Here is a 17,810-nt window from a genome sequence, read left to right on the forward strand (position 1 = left end):
ACAAACTGAGTCAGTCAGGTCAGTTAACAGAACAATATCTGGTATCTAAGCTTTAACTAACAGTAGGTCATAGCAGACCAAGCAGCCTACACCTGTATTAAATTTAGCAAAGGTGTGCATTATTTCTTATGGATTCAACTTTTCATTTGTTACAGGAGGATAACGTTTACGTAGTCTCACTTTAAATGTTTCCTCTTAATGACATGGTCCTGTTGTGCAGCCTTTTTTTTTTAGACAATGTTTGGTCTGAAATTTAAAACCTGATTATATTCAAATCCACACGCTGCTGCACTGTGGTTGTCTTCTCTTTAGAATAAACTCAATAAGATCCTGCATGCGTGTTATTACACAGTCTGGACTGTGTCATAACATCTCCATCTTCCATCTTATAACTCATTCCCTGTCACACATTGTTCTTAGTTCTTGTTCAATTAGTCAGTATATAGGTTATTGTGTTTATATGTTATGGTCATAGTTAATATTTATTCATGATCTACAGTCACACATCACCACTGTACACAGTCTACCAGTATCTCACCTCATCATGGTCATTGCATGTCTGAGAGTGATTTGTAGTTTTATGTGTGATATATATATGTGCATTTGTTGTGTTATGGTTGACTTGCTACTGGATGTCTAAACTTTTCTTCGGGATGAATAAAGTAGCTATCTATCTATCTATCTATCTATCTATCTATCTAGGCACCTTTGCGGTTATGGGAATAATCGGCACCGCTGCGACCACTACCACCACGTGAACGCGCACGTCCCTTAAAAGGGGGATTACGTGCGTGCGTGCACAGCTAAAGCTAAAGTCACAAAAGCGGCAACTCTTCAGTGAGGTGGGCGCACAACTTCAGCACAGAACATCAACAAACGACCGCAGGAGCAACACGACCAGGACCGAGAGAAACCAGGAGCAGATTGTTTGACATGTTTGGATGGGAAGACAGTTTAGTGATGATATTTTTAAAAAGAAAGTGACAGAAGCAATTTCAATTAGCCTACGGATTTTCTCACATTGCAATTTGGGAACGTTTTGGCTCAAATCGATGTGGATGGTGTAAAGATGACGGTGACATAACTTTACATAGCTGGATCGCCGCGTTTCTCTTTCAGTAAAGTCATCTCAATGAAGCGACTCTAACCCGGACCGACACACGCGGCAGCCCGGGAGCTGAAGCCCACAGGACGTAAACCCCACGGCTTGCCGGGATGGTGCGCCTGCTGAACTGCCTGCTGCTGGGATATCTGACCTGGAATCTGCGGATATCGGACGCACAAGGGGAGTACTGCCACGGCTGGCTGGACGCTAATGGGAATTATCATGATGGCTTCCAGTGTCCGGAGGACTTTGACACCATGGACGCCACCGTGTGCTGCGGCTCCTGCTCGCTGCGCTACTGCTGCGCGGCCGCGGACGCACGGCTGGACCAGGGCAGCTGCACCAACGACAGGGAGGTGGACAACACCGAGTTTGCAGCCCGTAAGTTAGGAGTTTTAAACTTACTTACTTAAAAAGGCTGTTATCAAAGTTCTCCAAAGTGCAGCCTTTCAGCAAAACTTCACGTAAAAAAACCACAGTTCAGTGTTGAAAATGGGGGAGCAAACACCACAAATACATAATGTAGAATAAAGTCCTAAATCAACCTAAATGAGATTATCAATAAAGTAAACACACGTTTAGTCTAATTCATGGCTTATTTTGTCTGATTGATCTTTAGAGTTGGTATGAAGAGGTCAGAGGTCAGTTGAACAACATCAACAAACACAGAAGAAAGCAGGTTGCAGTGCCTTGCTCAAGGACACCTCAGATTCAAACCATCAGACCAGACAGACGTACGAAATTATGAGAAATAGGATGCTAATTCAAACAGTTGGTGCATCCACTCAAACAAGACAGTAAAGGTCTCTTCTGTGGGACAACAAAGGACAACACTTGCACTAATAAACACAACACGTCAATGTGTGTTACATTGTTAAAAAAAAAAAAAAAGACCGCAAAGAAGTAGCCTATGTGGTCTGTTTTAGACAGTTACTGGTGTTTTAAGGTTTTCACACGTTTCCAGCACCTTGTCCTCTCAGCTTCTGTGGCTTCATTTTGAAGTGAACTCACTGCAGATTGCTGTCAGGATAAAAAGGAAATCTAGAGGACTTTTTGATGGTCTGTCATCTGTCAGTCACTCAACAAATTTTCTTTAAACTAACTCGAACTTAAAAATTATTAAGCAGAAAGTTGCACAAACTTTAGTCAGGATAAGTCGGATCACAATGCAGGAATGTATCCAAAAACCTTTACCACACAAGCTGGCTTATTGTGCTGCCAAATACTAAACACATTCACTTTGACTTTGGATTTGCCAACTAAAGTAATCACAACACTATGAGGCAGCAACTCATTTTCTTTGGCTTTTATAAACCTCTAAAAGACTCATAGTGTTACAATAACCCACTGTTAGTTGTGAAATCGTAATAATCAGTCACTTTAGCTCTCAACAATGTCGTTTTCACTAAAAGTTTTCTTTAAATTTCCTGATCTGATAACCTATGGGGGCTTTGACTGAATGGACTGTGTGCTCACAATTTCCTATATTTTCCCCATCAAAATAAACATTTGCTGATTTCCTCCCACAGTGCAAATGGGCTTCACAGTGTAACGTGAACTGTTTGTGTGTTTTCCACCCGGAATGTGTCTGCTAGGTTTTGTTAATAATTCTACGAAGCACCTTAAAGAAATGATCTGATTAATTAAAATAACTTTTAGTATCCCAGTTTCAGCCGTCATAAACAGCAGGGCAGGTTGCAGTTTTTTTCCAACCCTAACCCATACTTTAACAACTCTGTAAGCACAACATACACATTTATAATGCACTTTAATGTAGTTTTAAGCAAATATGTGTTGAGTGGAATAATGTTAGAACTCCTAAGCAAGCATCCATAAATGGAGGCTGCTGTCCAAACAGAATACAGTTGTAATCATTACATATTTGTAGGGCCGCAACCAACAACTGTTTTCTTTGTCAATGAATCATCATTTTCTCAATTCGTCAACTAGTTGTTTGGTCTGTAAAAATTTTATCCGTGTTTTCCAATGTCCAAGATGACATCCTCAAATGTCTTGTTTGGTCCCCAACTCAAAGATTTTCAGTTTACTGTCACAGAGGAGTGAAGACACAAGAAAACGTTCACATTTAAGGAGCTGGAATCAGAGAATCTTTAGCCTTATTCCATAAATAAGGACTCAAACAGATTAAAGAATTATTGAAATAGTCGGCTATTAATTTAGTGGTTGACAACTAATCGATTCCTATTTGTTTTGTATATATTTAGTTTTTCTGAACGATTTTCAGCTGTTCAGTTTTTTTTTTGCATCTTCAGGGCAGCGAATATAGAAAATCAAAACACTAACTATGTCGGCTGTTTTGTTCCATGTAGACACATTATAATAACCCACAGATTTCTGTCCCATCAAGGTGCTTCCCATAATTGACCCTAACCTGCTTGTGTTTCCTGCGTCCTCAGAGCCCATCTACGTGCCCTTCCTAATGGTGGGAAGCATCTTTGTTGCCTTTGTCGTGGTCGGCTCTCTGGTGGCCGTCTACTGCTGCACCTGCCTGCGTCCCAAGCAGCCGACCCAGCAGCCCATTCGCTTCTCTCTGCGTAGCTGTCAGGGCGAAACCATCCCCATGATCCTCACCTCCGCCCCCCCGAGCCTCCGAACCCCATCGCGACAGTCCAGCACGGCCACCACCAGCTCCAGCTCGGCCGGTGGCGGCAGCTCCATGCGGCGGTATTCTCTCGGAGGTCAAGGGCAGCAGCACGGCTGCCTGGTGTCTGCCACCATCTCCTCGTCAGCCTCCACCCCCACCCAGTCCCCTCAGACTCTGCCTCCACCTCCACCTCCCCCCTACACATCCCCACCAGCACCCATGTCAGCAGTCATCCAGCACTCGTTGCCCTCCACCCACACTCAGCTACATCTGCACCAGTCCTCCATGCCCTCTCACCCCTCTCAGAGCTTCCTCCTGCCACAGCAGTACTTCTTCCCCCTGCAGCCCGACGCCTTCTCAGCGGCCAAAGGCTTCACCGACTTCGGACAGAGCTGACTAGGCTCCCAGCAGGGGAAATAGAGGGAATACTAGATTTTTACACTGTTGGCTTTGAGCCTGCGAGGACAGACAGGCTAGAACACAGCTGGTGGTGTGTGGGTGGAAGGCCTGGGCCGGCTGAACGGACACAGAGAGTGCGACAGAGCTGCATGGCCTGAGGCGCTTCCCCCCTTCTGCATCACAGGACACATCAGAGATCAACAGACCTGTTAGAGGCAGCAACAGTTTTGAATCTTGTGCACTTTTATTTTATATTGTAAACAGACCTTATTAGCCTCATATTTTTATTTTTTTAATACAGGCTGTTTTTCAGTGTGACAGCTCACAATACAGGCTCAGCTCTTACACATTTATCACAAACCTTCCTTAAGAAACAAAAATCTGAAATACTGCACAGGCCAACTCTGAGCATTGTTTAATTTTTAGAAATAGATGTTGGAAACCAGGGAAATATTGTTTTTTGACAATCGCAAGGACCTCTGAAAGAGTGGAGGACTTGATACACAAAGGACATTTTATATATAAGGAAATGGACTTTATAAGATGTTGTACAGGCATTACACCCAGAGTAGGGTTGTCATATTGATTTACAGCAAATAAAATGTTGTCTGTCAGTACCTTCTGTGCACGGATATATACGAGGTCTGTGAAATGATATTGTTGTGCTCTGAAAGAAGCCTCATCATCACTCAGAGAAAAAAGGAAACCGGAGCGGTCGGGCCTGCACAGCAGCTCACTACCTGTGGCTCAGTCTTGCGCCAGACTTCACAGCAGGAATGCAGCGCTGAGATCAGTCATTGTCAGTGTTCAATGAGCATGGCATGGGCACGGCGTTAAAAACAACTCACCCCAGAAATAAGAGGTTTAGGTTGCACCCACAGGTATAGCAAAATCTCCACAAAGACAGTTCTGTTCTCCAGTTATCTGACTGTGACATAGGCTTGGCAATCAGTGTGTCATGAAACCTGCAAACTGTTTAGTCTGAGGATGTCTGCTGCAGCATTCAAGTCTGTTATCACCGTACAGTTGATCACAAAAAAACAACTTACTTGACAGATTTTAGTGTTAACTCCCTCAGGTCTTGTTCATACTCATGTCTGTTAGAACGAGCTTCAATTCTCACATTCCACGCTTTGCTTATAAAAGGAAAATACAAGTTGTGAACAAGTTTTGATGACATTTCCTAAATCTTTTGGATAGGTATGTTTTTATATCTTTGCCAGGCCTTGAAAGTTTCCAGTTTCTTTTTCCAAGTTAGAGTCCTGATTATTACTCATGCTGAAGGATTTTACTTTATTCTGTTTTACAGATTTTCTAGAAATTTAAAACATTTTTCTGGGTCTGAAACTTCTGAAAACATTCTTCACATAACAAAATCAATAAAGTATTTAGGCGATCACAGACTGTTAACCGTGTATGCTAGCGATGTAACAGTTTGTATTCTGGTTGTGTGATAATGAACTAACACGCTAAGACAATAACTTCTCAATTACCAATCAGCTGGAAATTGCACCGAGACAGAAAACACACCCCTTAAATTCACCAGCAGTGTATTCGTCACAGATCTTAGCACTGACCATGATTTCTTATCAAAAATGTGCCTTTTCGACATTATTTCTTTCTAGCAGATCAGTTTGACATATTGCAGTAATGGAACAAGAAGAATGTAATTCAAATATACGTCGATAAACCATCTGCTTGAAATTACTTCCGATTGACTTCTTGAATCAACTTGAGTTTAGTTGGCCACATTGTAAACAGATAAACCTGTTTTTCCTCCATTATAGTTTTGGTAAACTAGCTGGTTCTTTTGAAAATATACATGTTATGCTTTACTTAGATACTGTAGTGCCAGAGAGGAGTGGGGGAAGACCTGCAGCAAAGGGACCTGGGTTAGACAGCAACACTGGGTAGGAAGGAATCTCTACCCAGTGAGCTGTTTAAAATTGTTTATCTTGATTTATTGTTTGGTCTACAAAATATAACTTGAGTCACTTAGAATTAATCTGGTATTTTATCTATACATGAACAGGTTACTGTGTGATTGGGATCACAGACAGTGTAAGGTCGACTAAACGCAAATTGATGTTTCTCCCTGCCTTTTCCTGTTTAAGTTCCCACTGTACTGTTGTCGCCACACACACACACACACACACGCACACGCACACACGCACACGCACACACACAGTGATTTCCACCCTGCAAATACGCAGAATAATGAGCAATGATGTTCACATTGTTCCTCCATGGTTGTAAAGTTTATTTCAGTAGTCCTTCATGGCAGTAAAAGACAACACTTATAAGTTTGCAGTCCCAACATGCAGAACAATCATCAAACAAAATGACGGAAAAGAAACAAATATTAAAAAGTAAAAGTTAAAAGTGCGTTTTTTTTCTCTTTTGTAAAGTGATCAACACTTGAGGGAGAATCAAAGTAGTACAGTTAAATATTTCAGAGAACAGTTTGTGTTATCCATTCATGCAGCCCACGACTTTCACAGACAACAACGTGTTTTTGATGTTTTCTGAAAGAAAAAAAAAGCAACAGTCCAAGCCTTTCACAACGACGACATCCACATTCAGCGGTTTGGAAACTTTTGACAAGATGACGACCAATTAAGTTTTAACACTAAAGACCAGCAGAGAAAAATAATCACTAACCCTCACTAAAGAGCTTTCCTGCAAAGCAGAAGTACACTACATAAAGAAAACAAGTTACAAACATGTACACTCAAGAGAAACCAAATACTCAAATCAGACAATACCAGATGTCCAATACTGGAAAGGTACATCGAGTACATTGTGCAACATCTCCCGTCGAAGCGAGCTGAGCATCAGAAACTCCCACAGTCGAGGTCGAGAGTTGGAACACACACACACACGCACACGCACGCACACACACTAATGCTCATACTTTTCCCATACGGGCCATGCATCAGCACACAGTAGTACAACATAGCTATATCTGAAGTAGTGCAGACGGACAACTGGAGAAAGCCCCCCCCACACACACACACACACACACACACACACATACACACAGACACACACGCACACAGACACACACACGCACACACCAGGAGACACCAGAAACTCCCAGTCTCACAGAGGACACAGACATGCAATGCATAAATAGACGTTATCAACAGTAGAGGTGTAACACACACACACACGCACGCACACACAGCACATGCACATGCAACTGACACACACTCGAACACACCGTCAGAGATTTGATCTCCCACAGGGAGAAGAAAGCAATCACACAGACATTAAGTAGTCAATTATAAATAAAACAAGCAACAATATTCATATTAATAATGACAAGACATGTAAGAAAGCTCAGTTTCCTCATTCGATCTACTCTATCCTTCCCGTTTTTCAGATGAAGAAGATAAAACTAAAAGTTACAGACAGTTCAATACAAAGCCAGTCAATGCAAAATTCATACATTTCCAATATAAAAATACAAATCCACAAAATAACTATAGAGACAAAGTAGTTTCGATATTGTCGTGGAGTTTTCCTGCCTAATATTTCTCTCTCCCTTAAGCTAATGGCACTTATGTTAGAAGGATAAAAGCTAAATTTGAAGGGAAACACTATCACCACTGTAAGCTCCAACAAGACCATCAGAGAGCCTCCCGTTCACTTCTGCAGGAACAAATCTTAGTTTATACGTGTGCCACATGCACTCGGTTGTTTTCACATTGTAAAAGTGCGAACCTGTGGTGGGGAGACGGATTTTGTCTTCAGTAGGTGTGTGTGGAGCACTGGTCTAAGCTAGCTGGCTAAACTATTCTTGGCTATCTTTGTCTTCTATGAAGGAAAGGTTCTACATAGGCACCATTGTGATTGTTGAGACAGGAGTGATGTGTGGAATGCAATTATTTGTCGAGAGCAATGAGTCTGCTGTTAAAACGGTGGAAACAGGACCACGGTGAGTCGCAAGAGGCGACTCATAAACAAAAAATAAAAAAGGAAAAAAATAAATTAAACCAGGGACGATATCTATATACTTAAAAAAAAAAAAAAAAGAACATTTTGAAAGAAACACGAATGAAGGCATGAGCAAATGTAAGGCTTTACACAATAGATGCATCCTTAAGTGCAAAAGAAAATATTACAATGTGGTCCGTTTAGTGCTGGAATACACTCAGGAGTGTGATTACATTTGGTTCATAGTTTTCCGAATTTCACTAGTATTTGGGAGAATGTATATACGACTGCTTTTTGGCAATCTTTTACATGTTCAAGTCATCTAAAACTTATCATAGTCCAGTGTTACTTCTTTAATAACAGTGTTTAGGAGTTTGATTTTAAATATTGTAGTGATTTAGATAATTTTCAATAGAGGAGACGTTCACATCAACAAACTGAGCAAGAACAGTGTGGAACTTCAGACCACAGACTGCTAAGAAAGCACAGTGCTCATCATGTCTGCTGGACAAAATACTACAGCTGATAGTGAACACAATTTGTTTTGTTCCTTGTTTTTTTTCCCTTTTTCAAAGACACTCTGTCCACCTCCAAAAATGCCCTCAGTGCTGGAGGCACACACTCACAAGCTTCAAATATCGCCAATAGAAACGGCTGTTGTGGCACCCGATTGGCCGACCAGAGGGCCGGCGGCTCACCACTCGTCGGTCCTCTGTTTGGTGGTGTCGTATGCTCGGATGACATCCGACTGAGACACCACTCCGTTCTCGTCTTGAGAGAAGGCGTAGCCATCTGAAAAAGGGTCGAAGCAGTTACTACTGTGTACATCAGTGAATCATGTAAGAAAAACTACTTAGAGCATGTAAAAACTCACACTTAAAATAACTGAATAAACAAATAACAAAACTTAAAGTAATAGTTTAACATTTTGGGAAATCTGTTTAGTCACTGTCTTGCCTAGAAGATCTAATGCCTGTCTGGTAAATATAAGGCTACAGCCAGAGGCCAGTTAGCTTAGCTTAAAGACTGAAAACAGGGGGAAACTAACCTAGAAGCTAACCTGGCTCTGTCCAAACATACCAAAATCTGTCTGCAAGCATATCTAAAGCTCAATGATGAACAAGGTTTTACCAATTGTTTTGTTTTTTTCCAGAAAAAACTGTAACACTAATTCTACACGACTGTCACAAACTAGGGCTTGGCTGTAGTTTCATATTCATACAGAGTGGTATCAATCTTCTTACTCTCGGCAAGAAATTGAAAAAGCATATTGACAAAGTGTCACACTATTCCTTTAAAAAAAATTATATGATGAAAATGATACAGTAAGAAGAGTTTAAAAAAAAAACTAATCACAGCTCCTCTAAAAGTTATATCTGTAGTATGACAGCAGCCTTGTGATCTAGCACCTAAACTCCTACAGGGTTTCTTTCTGACCTTCGACCCCTGACTCACCTTCAGGTGTCAAATGACTCGGTCAGTACCTGGAGGCCAGCGGGAAGTTTATAGGACCCCGCTGAGATGAGTGCATTGTGGGGAATAACAGCGCAATATTTCATCATATCATCTTAATCTCGCTCTATTGATCTCAACTCAGGACACACCACGGGGCACACGAGGGGAAGGACAGGACGTCAACAACCAGAAAGAGAGAGGCATCTATCAGGGAGCTAGAGGAGGCTGGCAGTTTTAAACGGGGTGAGGTTTGAATTATGAATGATTTAATAAAAAAATAAAAAAAGTATCACACAACAACCGTCTCATCCCGACCTATGAGACAAACAAAAAAACAAACTGATCAGACAAAAGACAGAACAAAAGAGAGAAAATAAACAGAGAACCAAACCCATGCTTAGAGAATGCCTGGAAAGTTACCACTCTATCACCTGCGTTTGACTGCTGATACGAAAGCTATACTTCTTTACCCAACTATACACTTAGTAGTTGAAAGTAAGTCTTTGTTATTGTTTATGCAGAGCCTAATCGAAATTTCCGTTTTTTCAGTAGTTTGCAGCTGTCTGTGTTAATAATGTAACCCAAGCTGGATAACAAACGGTAAATAATACTAACATTATAAATAATACTAAGCCTGTCTGTGAACCAGCTGCTGTAATTTTCCACAATGTTTATTATGAGGGAGGAGGAAAAAATATCTTATTACAAAGCTTCAACTGTAATAATAATCCTGTCTAAATGGGGCCTTAGATAAATTAGTGTTGTCTTATCCTGAACAACCAAACAAGAAAATCAAATAGAAATATATCTACGTAGTGAACATTGGAAGAAAAAAAACTAAAACAGGCAAAATGTAAATAAAAAAACAAGAAAACAAGATTCTGACAAATTCTTCATTGTCAACTTTCAGTATTAGTTTGTGACATTTCAGATGATTAAAAAGTAGTGAGATTTGATATCGAGCACTGTCCAAACTGTATGAATCATGTCTCTATCTCGCCTTGACAATAACTCATCCAACAGTTCTCATAGGAGCAGTGTGAATGTTAAGAGACACAGGGACATGTGGGGCTGCTTGCAGACACAGTTACTCATATGTGTTTTATGCATCTGGTTCATGCAGAGTATTTATGAAGAGAGGTGAGATGAGCAGAGTGTTACTGCCTCCAGAAGAAGAAGGTTTTAGAAATACAGTACGCGTCTGAGGAAGAGTAATGACGTTTGATGTGTTCCCCTGATGAGGGAAAAGAATTGGAAGCAGATAAATCTAACGCGGATAAACTGAAGTCTTCTTTCATTCCTCGGGGTAAGAGATAACTGACGCTTCCAACTTGAGGCACGTTTATCAAGAAAGGCAGTAAGAGAACAAAAAGACAGGAAGAAAGATTACTACAAAATATGTTGTAACTTACGGAGCAGGTTCTGCTGCATGGAGTCAGACCGGTACAAACTGACTGTGCTCTTCTTGAAGACGTTCTTTAGGAGCTGGGCCCTCTCCGTCAAACTACACACACGCACACGCACACACAGAAATAGGCAGAGTGTTAGCAGCATGCTGAGCACCACAGGCAAAATTAATGAGCCATACGTTAAGCCTGTGTCCAAGCAGCTCCAGAGTGGATGGACCTGCCGACTGCTCTACCTGCTGGTACGAACACCATGTACGGATACAAAACTGTCCAGGCACTGGGGGAAATAACAAAGTGTGTTTGTGTGTGTGTGTGTGTGTGTGAGAGAAATATTTGAGACAACTTGTTGGCCAGATTAATATAAAGCCTGTGAATGTCTGTATATGAGTCCTTTATGCATACATACATAAATGAGTCTTCATACGCACATATCAACAACACATTCATGTATCTGTGTGTTTGTTATCTCTACATGTTTGTTTCCGTGTTTCTGTGTGTGTGTGTGTGTGTGTGTGTGTGTGTGTGTCTGCGTCTGTGTGTATCCGCAGCCTGCTGGGTCTGGGACAGTGGCCAGGCTCGGGGATCACTTTCAGCCAGCAGGAGATCTCACACTGATCTGCTTCTTGTTGATTCCTGCTGCAGGCCTCAGGACCCGAGAGCAGAGCAGACCTAGTTCAACTAATACCTTTTTATAATATATGGCTTGAATATAGGAGCTCAAAAATGAGCAATTTACAATTCCAGAGAAAAAAGGGGGGTATCTACTCTTATGAGATGATTACTGACATTACAGTCAAACTCCTGCAATTTAGCAGCAATTTTAAGATTTCCCTCTTTGCCGTAGGAATATTGTTGGCAGCAGAGCCATAAGTATTTGGGAGGTTACAGATGATTCTTCCTCCAAGTTGATGTGGAGAATTTGTCAAAAATGCTTTATATATACATACAGTATATGTAGATATATAGTTTATATACACACAGTATATATCTCAAAATTATAATGGCCAAGGCATTGACTCTGTAGCCCTGTTAGTGTCGGGCCATATGAGGATATATGTATAATGCGAGAGAGTATACATCTACATTTCATTATGACATTCATAACTCAATACTGTAGCACTCCCTTTAGCAAGTCTCTGGTATTTGGTTGCTTATCAACATTATATTTGCTATTGAGGAAGCTAGTTGCTAGTTTGCGAAGGCAAACATGTCCACAGTGACGAGCGAAACATGGACCAGGTGATTTCACTGCAGTTTAACTTGCATGTGTTATCACTAATTATAACAAAAAGGAAACAACAAACAAACTGAACAATAGATGTCCCATTATTTTTAACTTATAAGTTCATTTTCACAAGGATCATTAATTTCCACATCCACAACAAAACATTATGTCAAGGAATGTGAAATGTAGATCTAAAGAGTGAAGTAACTGTACCTCTTTCCATGCACCACTGCTCCAGGGTCTTTGGATAAAGCCTCCAGCTCCTGCACTTCATCCACCAGAGTCTTGAAACACACCTTCTTCACCCTGTAAATTAAACAATATTTAGAACAAACTCATAATGTGACAGGTGCTTTAACGTGAAAGCACCTTCATAAACTGACAATAAAAACCCCACTGACCATTTCAAACTGCTTTCTAACATCAGGAAATAAAACATTGCAAATTGCTCATGACACCTTGCGTCTGCTGTGGGCTGATGTCAACCAGACACAAATATTTCCCATGAAGCAGTCACAGAATATATAAAAGCTTGACTTCCTTGAAAGACAACATTTCGGGGCAGGGATCTTTTTCAGGAGACAGGAGAGATTCTGGAGGAATTTCCTGTATCGGAAGTGTATTGGAGTGATGATGAGCGAGGAGAGCGCAGAGAAGACTCACACTTTGTAGGTAACGTCAAAGACCAGCGAGGTGACTGGGATGAAAACCAGGCCCATCCAGAAGACCCCCGAACAGAACATCATGTCCGCCTGTCAAACACACACACATCACTGTAGACAATGCAGAGTTCAACACCTGATCAGATGAAAAGAAGAGCTCTTTAAAAGAAGAAAACACCTGATAAAGAACAGCACGTATAATCCTCTTTTGTGCCTCATGATGAAAAACATACATGACAATGGCAGCCCAAAACAAGCAGTTATATTGTGGAAATAAAGAGGAGATGAGTCCATATAACCTGCTTAAAGTGGGTTAATCCTGTGTGACTAAATGATACCATGATTTTGAATGGATCTCCTCCACCTCTCAGCCCTTCGGGGCGGAGGAAGTACCCGTGAAGCATTTCAACAGTGGTATCTCTTTCACAGGAAAACAGCTCAACTATTTGCAGTGTCGAGAGCTCCTGTTAATATCTCACAGAAGACAGAGCACCGGGATTGGAGGTGCTTTTAATGATACATTCAATTTAACAGCCACTGAGTGGAGGAGAAAGCGTTGTGATGAAGCGTTGTGAAATTATCAGAGTTTAAGTTTAATGCTTCAATGTTCCACTTTCAATGTTTGTGAAGAATGTCCACATTGAACAGAATCGGAATATCCAAAGCTCATCAGCCAAGTCTTTGCCAGTGGGTTTTGAAGGGTTGCAAAAAGCTAAAATAAAACAATAAAACAATTCAGATACTTAAATTAATTCATTTTCAAATTGTGAATCATTTTTAACTGCAACTTGAATAGTTTTTTTCTGTGTGATTGCAATGAAAAACAATTCTGAATACTAATACTAACTAATTGCCATAACATGACCTTTTAAACAAGGTTTGTTAAATTATCCACAAGATCCCTGTGGTTCTCTGTTGACTAAAGATTTTTCAATCAGTCAATCCACATAAGAATAATCTGCAAGTTTTTTGATAACAATTTATTATTTAGGTATTTTTTAAGCAAAGATTTGAATATTCTCTAGTTTCTTTGAGGATTTGCGCCTTTTCTCTGTTGAATATGATAATTAATATATTAAGGTTTTGAACTGTTGGTTTGGAAAATAAGTAATTTAAGGACATCAGCCTGGGCTTTAAGAAATTATGATGGTTTCTAGCCATCCTAGCAGGAGGAGTCTAGAGATAGCTAATGTCGGCCATGGTTTATGACCAAATAGTTGCGTAACTAATGGCATTTCCATAAGCCTCAGCTGTACTTTGTGTATAGTGCTAATGAGCTAATGTTAGCATGCTAACACACTAAACTAAAATGGTGAACATCAACATTCTAGTCAACATCAGCCTTTTTTGGCATAGTTAGCATTGTCATTGTAAGCATGTTAGCATGCTAATTTTAGCATTTAGATGTGAACAAGAACAACAACCTCAACGAGCAGCTAAAAACGCTATAGACTCTTGTTGTTCAGATTATGTAATCTAATTAAAAGAATCTTTAGTTGCAGGTCTAAACTTTCAAATGCAAACTTATATAAATATAATTTTTTTTTAAATACAAAAAAGGAAGACATTCTTGATTAAAGTGTTCCTAAAATTCTTATTTTTGTCAAAAACATATTATCGTCAGCCAAGTTGACTAACTGAATTATAAACAATTAGCTAATGTTCGATATTTTTAAACGCAGTGAGGGACAAATGTTCACATTGAGAATATTGGCAAAATAAGAGACAGAAAGAAAAATTAGACAGATGTGATCCTCACTGAGAAAAAAAACACACATTTGGATGTGCTCTAAAACAAGTCAGGCATTTTAGGAACTGCTTCTCCTCCTTAATCTGTCATTCATTGGAAAAAAATATGCTTCATTGGTAGCAGACAGTAATCTGTGATGATTTAAATTAAAAATCACAAAGCAGTGGCTGGGAGGTTGTTTTGGGTCCAGAGTGGAGAGAAGACAGTGAAGCGTCTTGTGGGGGTGAAACGGTGTTTGCTTTGGCCTGCTGCACTGAAACTATCTGTCATTACGTGTCGAGGTGCAAAACCCGCAAACTCCTGCTCCTTGCATTGTAATGTGCCACTTGTTTAAACTGCTGGGGCCCCTCCAGAGTGTCCTCCCTGTAATGTGACACAGGCTGGGCCCTAAGGGGACACAGATACACACACACACACACACACACACACACACACACACACACACACAGTGTCAAAACTATCAAACTGCTTAGGTTTGCGCAAATTAGCTAATCTGTTCGCCATTACCTACAAATTGACTTTGATGTCTGACAAAACACTGGGGGGGGAAGAGGAAATCCCAAATGACGGGAAATCAAAAATGACTTTTCCCTACAGTGAGATGGGACTCGGATGAATAGAGGTTTTCTGTGTTGCCCCGGAGGCTGAAAATGTATGAGATGAGGGAAAATTGCATCAAAGCACGGGATATTTTCCTGTCTATTTTTGAAATGATGCAGCCCTGGTGGAAAAATTTACTAGTTTTTGGTCGTAAGTCATTTTAATTATTTTTGCTTTCATCCACTGCATCATGCATTTTAATTGGAGCGTTTAAGCTGTCATGAGAGTCTTTTAAAAAAACAAACCATGGATGTATACTCAGCATATTAAATCAAAGTCGAAGGCTTGAAAAATAAACCATCTTAGTCTTTCACAAGTTTAATCTACAAACCATATTTATATCTCAGTGCACACCTCAGAGCCACAAATGTTGAGCACGAGCAAAGTTTATCATAAAATTAAAAAAAATAAAATATGGTAATAAAATTTGGTGTGAAAGTGTGAAACCTACAGAAACCATAAAGTATTGAAGTAGAAACTAGACCTAAAATAACTTAATTCATTGTTAATTCTTCAATTTGACGTCAAAGTTTCTAAATCCAAACAAATCTGACCAATTACAATCAACAAATGTTTGTCTTCAGGCATCTTGGACGGCGAGTTCTGTGACTGCGAGCAGGCAAACACTGTTGGTGGATACTAGTGATGCCCCGTACCAGTGGGCATGGGAGCTGGACGGGGAGGCAGGAGAAGGCTGAGGTGCGGGGCTGTATTTTTAGGACAAACTAATAAACTTGTCTGGCTGGACAGACAGTAGCGTCCGCTTGCATAGAGTGATGTTTTGACAGGACACTGACCCCCTCATGGTCACACACACACACACACACACACACACACACACACACACACACACACACACACACACACACACACACACACACACACACACACAGAGACAGACAGACTAGACACAAGACTAGACAGAAGGAATCATATTTACACATCCACACACAAAATCCCAACTACCTTATATACTGCTGTAAAATGTATGGTTCTTAATTATTCTACTCCTTTTCAAATGGTGGACACTATTTGGGGGCGGCGTGGTGGTCAAGTAGTTAAGGAGATGGGTTTCTGGAGTGTCATGGAACCCTAAAGCTAAAGTAACATACTGTACCCTACTCACTCTCTCCCCACTTTTTGTTTTTTGTTTTTGTTTTTTTATATCTTTCATGTCATTCAAATCTGTTATGTTCAAATAAATGTTTAAAAATGCAGAACATGAAAGATACATCTTTATTGAAAGATACATAAACTTTAGGAAATATGTGGAAGGGTATCGAGAAAACCAGTCCAAGTGTTACAAGTTTTCCTTTCCTAGAAAAGCTTGATAAGGGGAACCAGACTCCTGGCTGATCATGTTTAGGAAAGCCTGTAGTCTTAGCAGTTTGAATTATGTTAACGCCTGCCATTGTAATGGTTAATGTGCATTTAGGCAATTCATTACTTCACTTTTCACCCCACAGGTCTATAGTATGCTCTGGATTCAGCAAACAAGTCTAAGAAAACCCAACTTCATAAAACTCAAGCAGCTGCACGACGTCCAAGATCTGCTAATATACAAACACTAGCTTCCTGAATGCACAGAGCTTCTTTGTTTTTAACGTCTTGTATTAGGTAGACCGAGAGGAGAAGGGTTAGAATCAGGTGAATTCTGTCTCAGACTTTACTTTGGTCTGCATCTATCCATTTTGATTATCCAATTGGCTGAATTTAGCTGGCTTAACCAGAAAACACTGCACATGCTGGCCCAAGCCTCCACCTGGGTCTTTCAAAAGTTTAAAAATCTTTAACTTTTTTGATCCCTAGAAGAAGAATAGCTCTGCTACATATTTTGTTATTCTAATTATCTCAGTTGTTAGACCATTTATTTGAAAGACTACATTAAGGGTAAATCATCTATCACTGGAAGTGTTTTTGCTGTATTGGGGAATTTTGGCACCAAACTCAAATTCTGCACGTTGGAGCACATGGATCAGGTACACTGCAAATAACAATAATTAAACATAAGTGAAAACCAAAGATGTCTTCATTTTAACTATGATGAATTACACAAACGCACACGCACCCGCGCACGCACACACACACACACACACACACACACACACACACACACACACACACACACACACACACACACACACACACACACACACACACACACACACACACACACACACACACACACACACACACACACACACACACACACACACACACACACACACACACACACACACACACGATCCTTCTTTCATGAAGTGCAATACCAAAGCAGTGAAAGGATACCAGACATCGGCTTTTTAAATCTGTGGCTTCATGACAAGAATTACAGTACTTGAGGACCTAACAATTTTACAACATACTCCTATATCCATGTTTCATCCAGCACATTATCAAATTAATGAAGTTTAATTCACTCAAATTTAATGACAAAAATGAATGACCAATTAAAATGTAGCTAGATAAAGTCCCAAAATGGTACCAAAGTTTTCATTAATAGTGGTGTCAATTCTATCATTCCTCAAAATAAAATATTAAATATATTATATGCTTATATTAATATGCTTTGATAAAGCTTAGAGTTAGGGCATATAATTGAATATTGTAAGGGAGTGAGGAGTTGCAGCGTCCGCCTTTCCCGGCCCACCTGCTTCTCGT

The 17,810-nt window shown here is 40.2% G+C and overlaps 2 protein-coding genes across 6 annotated transcripts in view; one reads left to right on the forward strand and one right to left on the reverse strand.

Moving 5' to 3' along the window:
• Positions 1 to 704: 704 nt before the first annotated feature.
• Positions 705 to 4,253, forward strand: shisa3 (shisa family member 3). Its single transcript, XM_034884388.1, has 2 exons — positions 705 to 1,486; positions 3,523 to 4,253. Exons 1-2 carry the CDS (start codon positions 1,216 to 1,218, stop codon positions 4,104 to 4,106), a joined length of 855 nt encoding a protein of 284 aa, XP_034740279.1. The 5' UTR covers positions 705 to 1,215; the 3' UTR covers positions 4,107 to 4,253.
• Positions 4,254 to 6,345: 2,092 nt separating this feature from the next.
• atp8a1 (ATPase phospholipid transporting 8A1) overlaps positions 6,346 to 17,810 on the reverse strand; it is a 76,032-nt gene continuing 64,567 nt past the window's right edge. For 4 of the 5 annotated variants that reach the window (XM_034884385.1, XM_034884386.1, XM_034884383.1 and 1 more), the window contains 4 exons: positions 12,801 to 12,889; positions 12,351 to 12,443; positions 10,916 to 11,007; positions 6,346 to 8,840 (listed from right to left, as the gene is read on the reverse strand). In XM_034884385.1, the coding sequence (XP_034740276.1) occupies positions 8,743 to 8,840; positions 10,916 to 11,007; positions 12,351 to 12,443; positions 12,801 to 12,889 (372 nt within the window). In that variant the 3' untranslated portion in view covers positions 6,346 to 8,742. Of the gene's footprint in view, positions 8,841 to 9,503; positions 9,819 to 10,915; positions 11,008 to 12,350; positions 12,444 to 12,800; positions 12,890 to 17,810 lie in introns of all 5 variants that reach the window. The other variant, XR_004658352.1, reaches the window with a different exon arrangement.

The sequence above is a fragment of the Etheostoma cragini genome, chromosome 10, assembly GCF_013103735.1.
Source record: "Etheostoma cragini isolate CJK2018 chromosome 10, CSU_Ecrag_1.0, whole genome shotgun sequence".
Classification (NCBI taxonomy): domain Eukaryota; kingdom Metazoa; phylum Chordata; class Actinopteri; order Perciformes; family Percidae; genus Etheostoma; species Etheostoma cragini.

Coding starts and splice junctions, on each gene's coding strand:
- shisa3 (XM_034884388.1), top strand. CDS start 1,216: ATGGTGCGCCTGCTGAACTGCCTGCTGCTGGGATATCTGACCTGGAAT. Junction 1,487..3,522: donor CAACACCGAGTTTGCAGCCC/GTAAGTTAGGAG, acceptor CTGCGTCCTCAG/AGCCCATCTACGTGCCCTTC.